Source organism: Dryobates pubescens, chromosome 2 (genome assembly GCF_014839835.1).
Source record: "Dryobates pubescens isolate bDryPub1 chromosome 2, bDryPub1.pri, whole genome shotgun sequence".
Classification (NCBI taxonomy): domain Eukaryota; kingdom Metazoa; phylum Chordata; class Aves; order Piciformes; family Picidae; genus Dryobates; species Dryobates pubescens.
In genome coordinates, this window is record NC_071613.1 from 19,313,421 (window position 1) to 19,330,683 (window position 17,263).

The 17,263-nt window shown below is 42.8% G+C and overlaps 1 protein-coding gene across 1 annotated transcript in view; it reads left to right on the plus strand.

The window, feature by feature from the left end:
• The first annotated feature begins 11,975 nt into the window (after window positions 1-11,975).
• RFTN2 (raftlin family member 2) overlaps window positions 11,976-17,263 on the plus strand; it is a 30,108-nt gene continuing 24,820 nt past the window's right edge. The window contains exon 1 of the mRNA XM_009910580.2: window positions 11,976-12,216. Within this exon, the coding sequence (XP_009908882.2) occupies window positions 12,078-12,216 (139 nt within the window). The 5' untranslated portion in view covers window positions 11,976-12,077. The remainder of the gene's footprint in view (window positions 12,217-17,263) is intronic.

Consider the following 17,263-nt stretch of genomic DNA (forward strand, 5'->3'; position numbering starts at 1 on the left):
TGTCAAATCAATTTAGGGTATTTGTAATTCTGAAGTGTATGCATTCAGATCATAATGGTGTGTGACAGCACCTTGGGTTTTTGGTAGGGAAGGTTCTGTAAATGTAACTGAACTTGGATCACTCCATTTCTCTCTGCTGTTAGAAGTGGTAAGGCAAAACTTGTGTTCTGTGTATGTAATACACATACATGCCTTGATATTTGCACATGCATGTACAGGCATATACATTTTTTATAGGAGGAAGCCTTGGTGTCATCACTTTTGGATAAGTACAGTAATTTTATTCTAGTACCATGTGCTATTGTACCATATTCAGTCTGGAATAAAACCAAATTGAACCTTACAACATTTTCTCTACAGGTAAGTATTTTATTTGTTTATCCAGACAGTGAACCTGAGGGAGAGAAAAATAGCTGTTCTGTTGAAAATTACCTTAGTCTCAGAAATGTGAATCTGAACTTGCAGTTGTCTTGGTGTATGTAAACAGGCTGGTCATGAGCTGTAGCAAGGTCTGTTGCCTCCTAGAGGGATACTTTAAACTCCAGCAAAAATATATTTGCTCGTGTTACTAATTTTACTAACATCAAAAGGTCCAAATAACATGCTTTGTCTTGTGTTTCATTCTGTGTTCTCTTTAGATTCCCCCTTTTAATTTTTTTTTTCTACTCTAATAGTTTGTTCTCATTCTAACTTAGTGGGTGTTTTTCTTTTGCTTCCTCTGATCTGTATTCTCTCTCTATTTACTTGACAGACACTATGGAGCATTCACTACTAAGCCATTTGGGCAGCTCTAGTCTTCCCAGTACTGATTTTCTTGTCCTGTTCTTTGTGTACCTGAGATCCATCATCAACATACCAGCCAGCAGCTGCCTGGTGGGAACCCTGGGGTCAGTTGTTGCATTGCAATGCTTCTTATTTACAAATGGGTAAATAATAGAACATACTCAGGTAGAATTTAGTGTAGTCTGCAATATTCCGGAGCTGCTTCCTGTAGTTTGGGAATTCCTTAATGATTAGCTTTCATAAAGCAAATGTTAGATAATCCACATCATTCATTCCTGGGGTGATAACTAATGTGTGTAGTCCATCAGTTTTTTTCTAGTTCTAGCCCAAGTTCTGTGTGCTTGGATTATTTCCCTTCTGAGAGGGAAATTTTCATTACTCCAGTGTATGATTTTTATATCTTCTGGAAATTGTTTCAATTCCTTCATTGACAACTAAACTTTCTCCCCTTTTCTCCCTATTTTGTGTGATTGAGTAGTTTGTATTCATAGAATTACACTCTGGCAGGTACTCAGCCATGCTTTTATTGTGAAAAAGGTGCTGCTTTTAGTTGCTTATACTTCAAAAAGTAGAATTTTAATAAAATGGAGCTAGGGCAGAGTAAGTGTTTTGTACATATTAAAGGTTATGAAATAGACAGATTTTGAACAGCCCACTGCTTTGTAGCTGGGGCGTCATATGTGACTTGTCTGTGTGATTTTATAGAATAGTCTAGTTTGGAACCGACCTCCAAAGGTCATCTAGTCCAACCCCCCTCTGCAACAATCAGGCTGCCCAGTTGAGTTTGCCACTGTGAAATGTATCATAGTTCTGTTCTGCTGGGACCAGGCAGTAGAGAAAATGTTTGGGTCCTCCATAGTCTTAACGGGCATCAAAACAAGAGACAGAACTAGATTGTGCCTAAAGTGCTGTAAGGTTGATGTGAAGGAAGCTCAAGTCAGCAGGGAGACGGGTACTAGATGGCCATGGAACCTAGAGGTGTGGGAAGGCAGTACACAGTGTGATGTGGAGGTAGAAGGTAATGGAGAGAAACTTGAGGTGTTGCAGTTGAAGTGGGTTGAGTAACCTTGTAGGCATGCAGGAACTCCATACAGCTGGTTGTATTGGCAAACTGGCAGAGCCAGAAGGGAAGGCAAAAAGATGAATAAGTTTAAGAAAACAAAACCAAGGAGTGCTTAAAAGGCCTGAGCTAAGAAGATGAGGTTAGAAAACAAAAGTAGTTTGAGTCTGGCATGCAGTATAGTAGGAAGGACTAAGATAAGTGAAGAGAATAAAAATGATGGGAGTCTGAAATAATGGGGTGCAGAGCATCTGAGATACGAAGGCAGTCTGTTGAAGAACTTGATTTTTGGGGAGAACAAACAAAATAGCACAAGTATTCCAGAAACTGTTCCTGAAAACATTCCAAAACCAGGACTTAATTACAGCCCTGGTTTTGGCCTCTTACCATAGAATACATAGAATAAACCAGGTTGGAAGAGACCTTCAAGATCATCGCGTTCAACCCACCTAAAAACTAACCCATGGCACCAAGCACCCCATCAAGTCTCCTCCTGAAAACCTCCAATGACGGCGACTCCACCACCTCCCCCGGCAGCCCATTCTAATGGGCAATCACTCTCTCTGTATAGAACTTTTTCCTAATATTCAACCTAAACCTCCCCTGGTGCAGCCTGAGACTGTGTCCTCTTGTTCTGGTACTGGCTGCCTGGGAGAAGAGACCAACATCCACTTGTCTACAACCTCCCTTCAGGTAGTTGTAGAGAGTAATAAGGTCCCCTCTGAGTCTCCTCCTCTCCAGGCTAAGCAACCCCAGCTCCCTCAGCCTCTCCTCATAGGGCTTGTGTTCCAAACCCTTCACCAACTTTGTTGCTCTTCTCTGGACTCGTTCCAGCAAGTCAACCTCCTTCCTAAACTGAGGGGCCCCGAACTGGACACAGTACTCGAGGTGCAGCCTAACCAGTGCAGTGTACAGGGGCAGAATGACCTCCCTGCTCCTGCTGGCCACACTATTCGTGATGCAGGCCAGGATGCCATTGGCCCTCTTGGCTGCCTGGGCACACTGCAGGCTCATGTTCAGCCTACAGTTGACCAGCACCCTCAGGTCCCTCTCTGCCTGGCTGCTCTCCATGCCTCTGTCAGCAGCTTATAGTGCCCACTGGCAAATGGCTTAATTGTAGTTCAGTGTCTGTTTGTTAGTTTGCAGATAAGAAGTTCAAGTTGTGCAAGTCTAAGGTTTAGATAAAAAGTAAAAGAGATGGGAGCGTTATTGCAAGTCCCCACTGTACTGCATTGCTTTAATCCACATTACCAATAATGCACAAGGAAAGAAATCAGCTAAATACTTTTTCTCTGTAACATACTATAAACATAAATTTTCCAAGCCCAGTTAGAAAGGGGATCCAAATGCCTTAATAACTTGAGAAGGTTTTGGTTATATGATCAATGAACAGAACTTGATCATTGTTGTTTTAAAGTAGATTCTGAGCTGGTTCCAACCTTCCTCCCTTGTAAATGAAGGTATTTCTTGGCACTGTTGACTTCATCTAGGTACATAATGCAATCTGTTTTTCCTTTCTGAGCTAAGTCTGTCCAGCTGGTGCAGTATCAAAATGGGCTGTAACTTTTAATTGAATCATTAATAGTGAGGAGAGACTGAGGTAGCTGGGGCTCTTTAGCTTGCAGAGGAGGAGCCTGAGGGGTGACCTCATTCATTTTTATAAGGATGTGACGGGTGGGTGCCAAGAGGATGGAATCAGGCTGTGCTTGGCAGTGCCCAGTGACAGAACAAGGGGCAATGGGTGGAAGTTGAGGCTTAGGAAGTTCCTTGGAAACATGAGGGAAAACTTGTTCACTGAAGGAACAGGATGCCCAGGGGGGGTGTGGAGTCTCCCTGTGTGATCTGATATAGGTGCTCCTGCTCTGGCAGAATGGTTGGACTAGATGATCTTTTGAGGTCCCTTCCAGCCCCTAACATTCTGTGGTTCTGTAATGTTGTAAAGGGGGCACACTTTGGAACAGAAGAAACAACACAGCATTTTCTTGCCCTCTTCAGGAATCGAGGTCGCATGCTGTGAGAAGAAGCTTTTCCTGTCTGTGAGTCTAAAACCTCAACATACTTGAAGCCCCGAATTTCATCCTACAAGAGATGACAGAATGGAAGACCACCAGCTTCTGCATATTCTGTAAAACAGCTTTTTATCTTGACTTTGACACGCCTATCGCATGGAGGATAAGGTCTTTCTAACTTATTTGCCTGAAACTGCTGCAGTTGAAATGCCCCTCCTTTTGTAAAGTAATGAAATTTTGTGGTTTTCCCTGTCCAAACTACATGCAACCATTATTTTATCCTGCATTTCCTTAATAAAAGTACTGTTACAGGATAAAGTGATGATTTCTGATATGCACCTATTGCATTAACTTTGGTTACTGGAGTAGATTGAAAACCAGCATACTGCTATTAAAGGGAGGAATTAACTTCTGCATTAAACAAGCTGTTAGTTCTGAAGCAAAAGCTTTTTCCCACATCCTGACAGCATTTATGTGCTGTCAGTTGATAGCTGGTCATTTAAATCTAGACATTTTGTTTCAATTGCAAAGAACCCTAAGTTGTTTGCAACCAGTATTCTTTCATAAGGTGTTTTACATTTAACTGCTTGGGAATAGTAACTTTGTTTTAATAAATAAAGTAGGGGTTCAGAATTTTATCTTTATATGAAGCTGACAGGGTTCTTCCATATGGTAACAAAGAATTTGACGTTAAGGTATGTTTTTAGCTATAGAAAAAAGCAAGAACTTTTAACCCTTACAAGACTATTGAAAATTTGCTCCTTTGACTTACCCTGTTGTGTATAAAACTGAGGGACTCCCTAGTAGTATCACATGTTGAGATGAGGTGCTACTTTCTCCTCAACTGCAGGGAGAAAATTATTTATCCTTGCTTTTCTTCCCTTCTCCCCCAAAATTCTCTGCTCTAAAATTGAGTTACATTCCTCAAAAGTTAAAATCCAGCCTCTGTAGTTAATAGGAGTGTAAGTTATAGCATATTGCTTGTGTAGCACTGAGCTCTTTTATGTAAGTAAATTAATCCTTAAGCTTTTTCTATATTTAATCTACTGTGTAGCCTTGGGGGGGTGGGGCAGGGCTTGGTGTACTTTGTGTTGTTTTTTCCTTGCAGTCACTTAGGTGTCTTACAGCATGGTCAGTGTAGTCAGTAAATAATCCATGTGCTGTATGTAAATATATTTAAAGTCAAAAATGCTCTTTCATGTTGTGCCAGAGGAGAGGTAGAGTCTGGTTCTGCTTTTGTGCTGTTGCCAAACTTGTGAAAAGAGATGCCATGTACTCTGTCTTGGTTAAAAGTTTTTCTTAAGTGACTTCCCACCTTTTATTAGGTAAAATAATCTACACAAATATAATTTAATAATTAGGGCTGTGGCCTGTGAACAACTTTTGTGTATTGCTTTTTGGACTTACCTATTGGCAAACAATGCTCTGGCTTTCACCCTCCAGAACTGAGAGATTTGGGGTTGTTTTCTGTTGTCATTGTTTTCTGCTGAACTAACTCTTAGAGTATTGCTAGCAGCTTTTGCCTCTTTCATATTTAAACAGCAAGATGTTAGTTTTAACACTGGATAAAAACCTGGAGACGGGCAGAAAAGGTACGGAGGTGTTCACTCTGCTGTGTTTCGATGTTTGATGAAGGCCTGTTTTTCTTGCATTAGGCAGACTTCACCACCAACGCTTTGTTCCTGCTACTTCTGATCTTAAGCATCAGAAATCCATTCATCATCTTTGAAAAACTGGTTACCTTTTTCATATGAAATTAGCTGTTCTTTGTATCCTGAAAGCAGTTTTTCAAAATAGAGGCTGTGAAGTCACTGAGCAAACTGCATTCCATCAGAAGCTGAGCAGAAACCAGCAGAATGCATGGCTCTCTTGAAATGTTGTTGTTTTGTTTAACATAGTTCTCAAATGTGAGTTGTATGGTTGTAAAATAGTGTTTTACAGTAAAAACTGCAGTAAAGTAGGTTTGTGGCTCTGTAATGTTGAAGTACTACAGTAGTTTCAGTTCATTTGGTATAAAAGTATGTGCTCTAAGTAAAAAACAGTTGCATCATTTTAAGGATCCAAAGTATGCCAGTGTCTTGATACATGCTGGGGGATTTCAACCACCCTGACATCTGCTGGAAAAGTATCACAGTGAGTTACAGGCAATCCAGGAGACTTCCACAGTGCCTTTAATTTCTGAAGCCAGGTAATATACAGCCATACCCAAGAGGATGCAATACTGGATCTGATGGTTGCCAGTAGAGGTCAGCTTGTCAAGAGATGTCAAGATTGAAGGCAGTCTGGGCTGCAGTGATTGTGAGTGGTGGAGTTTGCAATCCTAAGGGATACAAGTTGGACAGGGAATATAGTCAGGACCCTGAATTGTAGGAAAGGAAAATTCCAGCTCTTCAAGGAGTTAGTCAGTAGGATCCCTTGGGAAGCTTTTCTCAGGGAGAAGGGAGCAGAATAGAGCTGGTAGGTCTTTAAGGGTGCTTTCCATCCCCAGGTGTGAGAAATCGGGCAAGGACAGGGAGAGATCAGCATGGCAGAGTTGAGACCTTCTGGTCAAATTGAAGGCAGAAAGGAACTGCACAGGCAGGTCACACAGGGACAAGTAACTTGGGAAGAACATAGAGGGGTGATCTGGTTGGGAGGTTCTGCACCTGGTTTGGGGCCATCCTTCTCCCATGCTGGGGGATAATGTGTTAGCAGCCCTGCAGGAAAGGACTTGAGATACGGGTGGGTGAAAATCTGGGCATGAGCCATCAATGGACACATGCAGCCCAGAATGACAATTGTATCCTGCAATGCATTAAGAGAAGCTTGACCAGCTCACAGAGAGGTGATTCTGCCACTGTTCTCTAATGAGACATCACCTGGAGTACTATGTTCAGTTCTGGGGCCCTCAATGTGAAGATGTGGACCTGATGGAGAGGAGAGCTATAAAAGAAGGGTCAGGGGACCAAAGGCACCTCTCCTATGAGGGTGAGCTGAAAGAGTTGGAGCTGTTCAACCTGGAGAAAGCTCCAGGGAGACCTTATAGAGGCCTCCCAGTACTTGAAGAGGGCCTACAATAAAGCTGAGGAGGGACTGTTTTGCAAGGGCTTGTAGCAGTAGGGTTGGGGGCAATGGTTTTTAATTAGAGAAGGGTATGTTTAGATTGGATGTTAGGAAAAAGCTCTCTATTATGAGGGTGGTGGAACACTGGAACAAGTTGTCCAGGGAGGTGATGGAGACCCCATCCCTGGAGAAATTTAAAGTCAGGCTTGGTGGGTCTGAGAGCAGCCTGATCTAGTTGGACATGTTCCAACTCACTGCAGGGGGGTTGGACTAGATGACCTGTAAAGATAAGATGTCTTCTGACCCCAGTTCATTCTAAGACTCTGCAATCCTGTATGCAGGTCCTTGCAAGCTGTTAGTCTTTATGTGGATTTTCTGCCTGTAGCTCAAATTCTTAACAATATTTAATAATGTAATTAAGATAGGATGGGATAGGGTAAGTCTTGTAAGGTCTTGGGTTTGAATCACAAAGAATTTAAAGTCTTGAAATTGGAATTTCAGAGCCTAGCATGGTTGTACTGTACCTTGGTAAGTGGAGCTGCAGCCTGCTGAGTGTTCATGGTATTTCTAGTTTCCCATCAGGTCAGCCAGAACATCCAGTTTGTCTGGGATGTGTGTTGGAGTTGATCACCTGGCTCTGATACTGTATTGCAGATCACAAAATTACAGGATGCTCTGGGTTGGAAGGGAACTTAAAGGCAGGGACACCTCCTAGTCCAGATTGCTCAAGGCCTCATCCAACTTGGCCTTGAATACTTCCAGGCAGGGGGGCATCCACAGCCTCCCTGGGCAATCTGTTGCAGTGCCTCTCTACCCACATGGTAAAGGATTTCTTCCTAACCTCCTGTCTAAATCTTCCTTCTTCCAGTTTAAAACCATTGCCCCTTTGTCCTATCACTACAAGCCCTTGACAGAGATGATTTAGTTCCCTCAGCCTTGTGAAGTGAGATGCTGGGGCTATGCACAGCTAAAAGCTTCCTTTGTAGGTTGCCCTTCAGAGACCTGTTAGCAGCTTTATATTTAAGACTCTGTTGAAATTGCTTGTACTTCAGAAAGAAGTTTGTGTGATCTGTAACTTCTAATGAAGTTCTGGGTTAGGAACTAAAAGTTTAATTCAGATTGGTCCCTCACTACTATATGGTTTGTAACTTTAATTGTAGTATTGAGGAGTAGTTGAAATATGGGGCTAGGAAAATAGTTCTCTTATTTTTTTTATTTTTTTTTCAGTAGAATGAAGTATCAGGCTTGCTTTAGCTCTAGTTCTGGGGATCAGGATGTGAGCAATCTTCTTGGCAGAAGATTTTTAATAGATTTTTTTTAAAAATTTTAAATTATCCTGTCCCAAGCAAAAAAATTTGCATTGTGGTTAGTCGTGAAACAAAGGAAGTAAGCCCAAAAAGGAGTTTGGAGAGGAACTGTGTTGCAAAAAAAAAGTAAGTTGCAGAAGTGTTGCAATGTGATATGAGTACTATTTAGGGGGGTTGGGTGTTTTTTTAATGTGCTGGCTTTGAATCCTGTAGATAGTCAGATTTCTGCAGAACCTGAGGCTGATGTGCCCTGTGTTTGTGATTTGCCTCTATCTTATGAATGTGTCTGGCTTCAGTTAACAATATGTGTCAGTGATGACATCTGTAGCTGAAAATAATGCTGGTTTGCTTTCGTTTTTTTAGGTGGTGGTTCTGTATGCCTTTGTAACCTGCAAACATGGATAGTTTTTATCCCAAGCAGGAAACCTGTTTAGTCCCAAGTATTTAGTGTTTTTGACTTTATTAGAGAAACTAAGTTACCTCTTTTGATTTTTGTTAGTTGAGTCAGTTTTGGCTCTGGTGAAGTCTCCATAAATAGTAATTTATTCTTGCTCATGGTATTTGCATTTCTAATTCTCACTACTCTTTACTCTCAACAATGGGAATGGATCTTTAAAGGCTTTGCAACTTGAATTAGTGAATTTATTCCAGGTAGGCTCATAAGTTAAAATATTTTGAGTCAATGATCTTCTCACAGGTGCATTTTTTTTCATTGCAGTGGTCACCCAACAGGCTGCAAAGCATGAGCTGTACTTCTCCAAGTCTGCAGCTAATTCTAAATGATGTGATTGAGCATGGAGTTATTTGTCGTGACTGTAATACTGCTGCTTAGTCCTTGTGTCATTCTTGATATGTTTTAAAATTTAAACTGAAATAATGGGAGGGGCTGCAGCTTTAAGTCTATGTAGCATTTAAACAGTGTGATTCCTTCTGCTTTTAACATCCTAGGCCATGTCCTAATCAGACAGGTGTCTCTAAGGAAAGATTTTCTGTGGATCCTGCTGGAGCTGACTCTCAAGTGCTGCTTCAGTGCCTTGTTTTGAGTTTTGGTATCCACTGAAAAATGAATGCTTAGAAGTAATGTCCCTGGCTTATCTCTAGCTTTTATTTTGACATTGTGCATGCACAGACAAGGAAAATCCTTTGTGTTTGCACTGCTTTCATAGATTTCTTGGTGCTTTATGACTTTAATCAACAGGAAGATCAGGCAACTTGAACATACTACTGTCACATACTATTTTTCTGCTCTTTAAGCTTAGCCTCTCCCACTATCTTAAAATGTAAACTGTTAATTAACTGATTATGCAAATCATGTTTAGTTTTGGAGGAGACATTCCTCTAACTAGGCAGAGGGGGTTTTTGTAGCCTGGAAAAGAGAAGGCTGAGGGGGGATTTCACCAATAGTTTTAAATACTTAAAGGGTGAGTGTCAGAAGGATGGGGTCAGTCTCTTTTCAGTGGTGCCCAGTGACAGAACGAGGTAATGGGCCCAGACTTGAACACTGCTTCTAAACATGAGGAGGAGCTTTTTCATGTTGAGTGTGGTGGAGTGCTGGACCAGGCTGCTCAGGGAGGTGGTGGAGTCTGCATTTCTGGAGTCATTCCAAACCTGCCTGGGCACTGTCCTGTGCAGCCTGCTCTAGGTGAACCTGCTCTAGGTGAACCTGCTCTGGCAGGGGAGTTGGACTCAGTCTCCAGAGGTCCCTTTCAGTCTTCTACCATTATGTGATTGTGTAGTTTTGGATGTGACTTCTCTGATACCAGTTTGCAGAGCCTTTGCATATTGGGGTCACCAGACATAGTCTGTTCGGTAGTATATGTCCACTTTACAACAGGATCCTACAGCTATTCGGGCAGCTCCTGAATCCAGGGATTTTATAATCCTGTTCCTCTCCTGAGTCATTCAGGTGCTTTGATGCATTTTTATTTTTTTGTTTTGAGGGATGCTGCTAGTTCTTGGTTTGTTCCCTTTATTCTGGTGTGGGATCTTGGGTCTCTGGTGACTCTAGTGACTTTTGTAGACTTGACTTGATGGTAACTGCTGGCTGACTTCCAACGTACAAGGTTGTAACTGCTTAACCAGTCCAGGGTTACCCAAAAAGAAGGATATCTTGGGTTTATCCATAACAGTATTTCTGTGTTGCTGTCTTAGGAGTTTGTACTACAAAAATTCCTGTCTCAGTGAGAGGTGTGAAACACTGTTCAAGCCTTCTCAGGAGAAGTTCAAAACACAACATTCTGGCCTCACTTAAGATGTAGCTAGCTTCATTTATATCAAACCCAATCATCTGGTAACTGGACTAGTGATGCAAAAGTTTTCTTGTTTACAGTTGTAGAAGGCCAGAGCATAACTAAGACAAGCAGTTACAGTGGAGCTGAAGGACTGTGGAATGAAGCAGCAGGACTGCAAAGGATGAGTGGACAGTTGACATGTATTTCTGGTATAGCAACAATTCAGGGGATAACCTTTACTGGAGAGAAAAGAAAAAATAGCCTTTAGGAGCAACTTGTGTGTAAGCAGACATGCAGGAAGCTGAAGAGCTCTGCTTCTTTGGTGTGTTTGCCTGGGTTTTGATCAAGAAGGCAATACTGAAGGATTTCCCCTAGGTTTCAGCACCTGGAAGATCATTTTAAAGACTCTGTGCAATAATTACAGCCCTCAATCCCAGGCTCTGCACTCAGTGATTTTTTTTTTTAATTATTTTTTTTCTAAATTCTGCCCAAATTAAGTAACTTTAAGGAGGAATGCAGTAGTATAGTCTGCGGAATGAACATTCCCAGTAAGCAGTAATTAATGTGAGGGTTAGGAGAGCCCTTCATATTATAGTAAAATTTCAGGATGTAAAGAAAAGTATCTTAGGAACCAGTGTTGAAAACCTGTGGCTGTACCAACAGAGGTCAGCCTGAGAGAGGAGGAGGAGAGGATTTCAGTTGTTCAATAGCTATTAAAAAGGGGAACAAAGTCTTGTAGCTATATTAATGTATGACACCATGTCATTTTTAGATGTTTCTCAAAACCCACTAGGTAAGTTAATTTTAGTAGTGTAGATTCTTACTGATTTTTCTTGCCAAGAAATTCCTTCGCTGCCTGTTTTTACATTATTACAATATATTTACACTGTGTTCATGTTTTCATGGGTTTTTTACCTCTGTTAGAAAGTTCCTTTGGAAAGGAAATAGGGTCCGAACTTTGAAATCTAAAATAAGGACTAAACTGCTTTTCATTTACTTTTCTACCCTTTGAGATGCCAGAAACAATTTCCTCTTGAAGCTGACTTCCTTTCTGGAAGTGATTTTCGTCTCCAACCATGTTGAGGCTCTTTTCTCATTCTTTCATTCTGACTAACTTGCTTTTTTCCTCTCTGACTTTGTGCTGCAGTGAAGAACTTCTGGAGGTAAGTAGTTACAGACAAGTTTCTCTCTTAACTTTCTTTTTCAGTTCTCCCCCGTGCTGCCCCCCCTCACCCAGCCAGTCTAGAAGGACAAACAAAGCACTATTGGTGTCCTCTGCAAGAGAGCACTGATCGGGGCTGGCTGTAAATTGACGTGGCATGGAAAATCTCTGCTGGTTCCTAGCAGCTCTAACATTGCAGTGAAATCAAGCCTCCTCTCACCAAGTTTGTAGCCTGAAATCATCTCAGGCTTGCTGTTCATATATTAAAAAATGAATGGAAAGTACCTTCGCTTTTCGACTGGGGAACTGAAATTCTTCTCTGTGTGGACTTGCAGCTAATAGAAAACAAAAATCAAAGGGAGTTTTTGCTACCTTTTTTTTTCTTTTTTTTTTTTTTTTTCCCTCGTGTAGTGAGAGCAACAGATCGTGCTGCTCCCCTCCCCACCACCTTTTCCTGCCATTTAATCATTTGCAGATCTTGCCATGGGGTGTGGGCTGAGAAAGCTGGAAGACCCAGATGATAGCAGCCCTGGAAAAATCTTCTCTACTTTGAAGAGACCGCAAGTTGAAACAAAGACGGATTCTGCTTATGAATATCTCCTGTTGGATTTTACTTTAGAAGGTACTTTTTTTTTTTATCCTAATGTTCTATCTTTACTATTCCCAGAAAGCAGGAAAGAGGATTTCACTTAGTTCTGCCTTGTTGACTTACAGTAAATTGTAGATGCTTTTTTCAGGGCTAGCCAAAAGACAAGACTTTTATTTTGAAACCCAAATTGTGACGGAGTTCCTCACTTACATAAAATTACAATGGGAACAACTGAAGTATTTTTAACAACTAACCCCTCCAAATTACACAACTGTCCTTGTTAAGGAAGCTGGCTAAAAGCTGTTAGGAGATTTTCCTAGTTTCCTGTGAGTCAGCTACTGCCATCCGCACAGGCTTTGAGTAATGGTTGTCTGGATTCAGTGGAGTGGCTCAGAAAGCACCCTGTGCCCGAGCCTGAATTGAATAACAGTTTTGAAAACTGCACTCCACTTCTGAAAACAGGCTGGCATTGTCCTTGTCACTTTATGCAGAAGTAAGCTAGTTCCTTAGTTGTGTACCAGGGGTAGCCCACCCCAGTTTCTTGGTAGGTGTTTTAATAAGAATCTTGGTTACATCCTGCCTTTCTTTTCCCCCCTCTAAGTGCTTCTCTTGTAGTTGTTGAATAGTCTGAAGCTGTGAGTGAAACGAAACAAGATTTGTATGCGTAGCTAGGGGCAGACAGTGCTCTGTGGGATACTTCCTTCCCGAGGGTATCCCTCTCTAACAGAGCAACTCCCTGTTCCACAAAGTTGAAAACGCAAACAAGCCCAGATGGCTGCCCTCTGAGAAGAGACAACTCAGTTTTGCAGTCACTTTCTGGTAACTTGCATTTTATAACAGTCCAGTCCACTAGATAAAAGTAATAACAAGGATCTGAAGTAGGGCTTTTGATAAGGCAAGAGGAGTATAAGTGGGTGTCATTAGATTCTTCAGGAACCTTTTCATAAGCAAAACTTAGCCTTGCTTAGTTTGAACTCTAAAGGACTGCAGTAATTTTATTTGAAATAAACCAGTGCATTGAAAAACTGCAAGAAACTACTAGAAGCTGTATTTTACTCTGTTATAGTACTTGACGTCCAACTGTATCTATTGTTCTGTTTATTTACACAAAGTTTCTCACTGGCTTGTTCTTTTGGAAGAAGCCAGACTTCGAGTAAGTAGCAGGGGTGATGTACTGCAAATAAATCTTGGCTGCCTAAAGCATACATGGATTGCCTGCTGATGATAGAAAGGATAATAGAACTTAATTTTTTCTTGAGACTAAAGAGTATTTAGTGTACTGGATAGTTCTACTGTCATTTAAAGTAGCAAGTTTCTGGAAGTGTGGTGTAAAGGTGGTGTGTGGTGACTCTTGAGGAGAAGCACATCAAACAAGTGCAAATAAAGGTGCATCTCTGTTTTAATATTGTCTTCACTGCTGTACTGATTAATTTTCTCCTGCTTAGTCTGATACTCAGAGGTGCTTGGCTTCAGTGACTGACTATGGAATCATCAATGCTAAATAACAGTGAGACCAGTTTCAGATGGTTGGTTGCCTGCTGTAAGCAAGTAGATGTATAAACACAGACATCTTTCTGTTGGATGCTTCTAGCTGTGGATGTTTTTGACCTTTAAGTTTTTACTTTTTTGTTTGTGGTCTGCTTTTTCAGAGCTAAGCTAATTAATAGAGAAAATGGTGTATATATACTGTCTTGGAGGCACTTCTGATGTCTGTTTACTTATGAAAGAGGAGGCTGGGCTAAAGCACTGTGGGTAGTGGGCTGCCTTTTCTTCTACCCCAGTCAACTCACTCATGTACTTGGTGCTACTTGAATATCCTTTGGCTCAATGAAACCTAAATGAGAGCCTTTTCCCATGTTAGACCAGTTAGTTTTCACTCTGCTGTGAGGTTGCATTATGTCTTCAAGTCGCTGGCTCTCTGCTGATTGCTAGAGCAAGATCTTCCCTGATGTCTGACATGTCTTTTACCATGCAATCTTGCACAAAGTAAACCAGAAAATCTGCACTTAGTTATGTCCTGCATTAAGGTAAAAGCACAGCAAGCAGGAAAGGCATTATTTCCATTTAATGTGCCTTAGTCTGTCCATCAGGTTTTTGCTGTGTGAATTCAAAATGAGCCTGCTGGGATGATTTTCAGGAGTCCCTGATCCTTTCCCAAGCCATGAATCATAGAATCAATAAGATTGGAAAAGACCTCAGAGATCAAGTCCAACCCATCATCCAACACCTCATGACTAACTAAACCATGGCTCAAGTGCCACATCCAATCCTTTTTTGAACACCTCCAGGGAGGGTGACTACACCACCTCCCTGAGCAGCCCATTCCAATGGCCAATAACTTTCTGTGAAGAACTTTCTCCTCACCTCAAGCCTAATTTTCCCTTGGTGCAGCCAGGGACTGCATCCTCTTGTTCTGGTGCCGGTTGCCTAGAAGAAGAGACCAACCCCGTCCTTTTAGGTAGTTGTAGAGAACAATAAGGTCTCCCCTGAGCCTCCTCTTCTCCAGGCTAAACAACCCCAGCTCCCTCAGCCTCTCCTCATAGGGCTTCTGGTTGAGACCTCTCCCCAGCCTCATTGCCCTTCTCTGGACCCGTTCAAGTGCCTCAATGTCCTTTCCTCCTTAAACTGAGGGGCCCCGAACTGGGCACAGCACTCAAGGTATGGCCTAACCAGTGCTGAGTACAGGGGTAGAATGACTTCCCTGCTCCTGCTGGCCACACTATTCCTGATACAGGCCAGGATGCTATTGGCCTTCTTGGCCACCTGGGCACATTGCTGGCTTATGTTCAGCCTATTGTCAACCTGTACCCCCAGGTCCCTTTCTGCCTGACCCCAGCCTGTAGCACTGCACAGGGTTGTTGTGGCCAAAGTGCAGCACCTGGCACTTGGATTTGTTGAATGCCACCATGTTGGACTCTGCCCATCTGTCCAGCCTGTTGAGGTCCCTCTGGAGAGCCTTCCTACCCTTTAACAGATCAAGCTGCCCCCAGCTTCGTGTCATCTGCAAACTTACTAATGGTTGGCTCAATCCCTTCATCTAGATCATTAATAAAGATATTGAGTAGGGTTGGCCCCAGCACTGATCCCTGGGGAACACCACTAGTGGCTGGCTGCCAGCTGGATATGGTACCATTCACCACCACTCTTGGGGCTTGGCCCTCCAGCCAGTTCCTAACCCAGCACAGAGTGCTGCTGTCCAAGCTATGGGTTGACAGCTTGGCCAGGGGTTGGCTGGGCCTGATCCCTTGGCTGCCCTGCAGGTGTGCTGTGATTGCCCCCAAGATGATCTGCTCCATCATCTTTCCTGGCACTGAGGTCAGGCTGACAGGCCTGTAGTTTGCAGTTTCCTCCATCTGGCCCTTCTTGTGGATGGGCATCACTTTGGCCATTTTCCAGCCATCTGGGGCCTCTCCAGTGAGCCAGGACTGGTGGTAAATGGAGAGCAGCCTGGCCAGCTCATCTGCCAGCTCTCTCAGTACCCTAAGACAGATCCCACCTGGTCCCATGGACTTGTGAGTATCCAAGTGGCTCAGCAAGTCCCCAGTTACTTCCTCATGGGTTTCAGGGGGATTATACTGCACCCTGATGCCATCTACCAGTTTAGGAGGCCAGTTATCCTGAAGTTCTTCTGCCTTACTGTTGAAAATGGAGGCAAAGAAGGTACTTAGATCCTCAGCCTTCTCCTCATCTTCAGGTAAATGTTCCTTTCCAGGTCCAATAAAGAGTGGAGGTTCTTCCTGCCCCTCTTTGTAGCATTAATAGATTTACAAAAATGCTTTTTGTTGTCTTTCACAGAAGTGACCAGCTTGAGTTCTAACTGGGCTTTTGCCCCTAATTTTTCTCCTACATGATCTAACAACATCCTTAAACATATCACAAGTTGCCTCCCCCCTCTTTCCAAAGGTGATACAATCTATTTTTTCCCCTTAATTCCTTCAGGAGCTGTTTGCTCATCCAGGCCGGTCACCTTCCCTGGCAGCTCATCTTTTGGTATGTGGGCACAGCCTGTTCTTGTGCCTTCAAGAGCTCCTGTTTGAAGTAGGTCCAACTGTTCTGGACCCCTTTGTTCTTAAGAGCTGCTGCCCAGGGTACTCTCTGAATTAGTTGCTTAAATAATCTGAAGTCTGCCCTCCAGAAGTCCAAAGTGAGAGTTCCGTTATTGCTCCTTCTTATTTCCCTGCATATTGAAAACTCCGCTGTCTCATGGTCATTGCACCCTAGACAGCCTCCTACCATCACATCTCCCACCAGCCCTTCTCTATTTGAGAACAACAGGTCAAGCAGGGCTGGACCCCTGGTAGGCTCACATGTTTAACAGCTCTCCTCCATACACTTTAAGAACCTTCTGGACTGCCTCCTCTCTGCTGAGTTGAGTTCCAGCAGATATCTGGCAGGTTAAAGTCACCCACAAGGACAGGGTCTGATGATCTTGAGACAGCCTCCAGTTGATTATAGACTATTTCATCTACTTCTTCATCCTGGTTGGGTGGTCTATAACAGACTCTGACCAGGATGTCAGTTTTGCTAGCCCTCCCTCTGATTTTAACCCACAGGCACTCAATCCTTTCATTCTTTATCTCAAGTTCTGTGGCATCAAGAGATTCCCAAATACACAGGGCCAGCCCTCCTCCTTTTCTCCCTTGCCTGTCTTGCCTAAAGAGCTTGTAACCACCCAGTGCAGTACTCAGTTGTGTGAATCATCCTACCAGGTTTCTGTAATGGCAACTACATCATAGTTTTCCTGGTGAACCAAGACTTCCAGTTCCTCTTGTGTGTTACCCATACTGCATGCATTGGTGTACAGGCACTTCGGCTGGGCTGCTGGTTTCTCCACTAATTCTAGTTGATGTCCCCCTCTCTCTTCTCTGGAGAGACTGGTTTCATCACCCACCCCCTTCAAACCTACTTAAAAGCCCTCCCAATGAGCCCTGCCAACTCTAGTGCTAGAGCCCTCTTGCTCTTTACTAGATAGATTCTCCCCATCTAGGTCCAGCAGGTCAGGTGCGGTAAAAGTTGCCCCCTGATCAAAGAAGCCAAAATTCCATTTCTGGCACCATCCCTTGAGCCATTTGTTGATGGC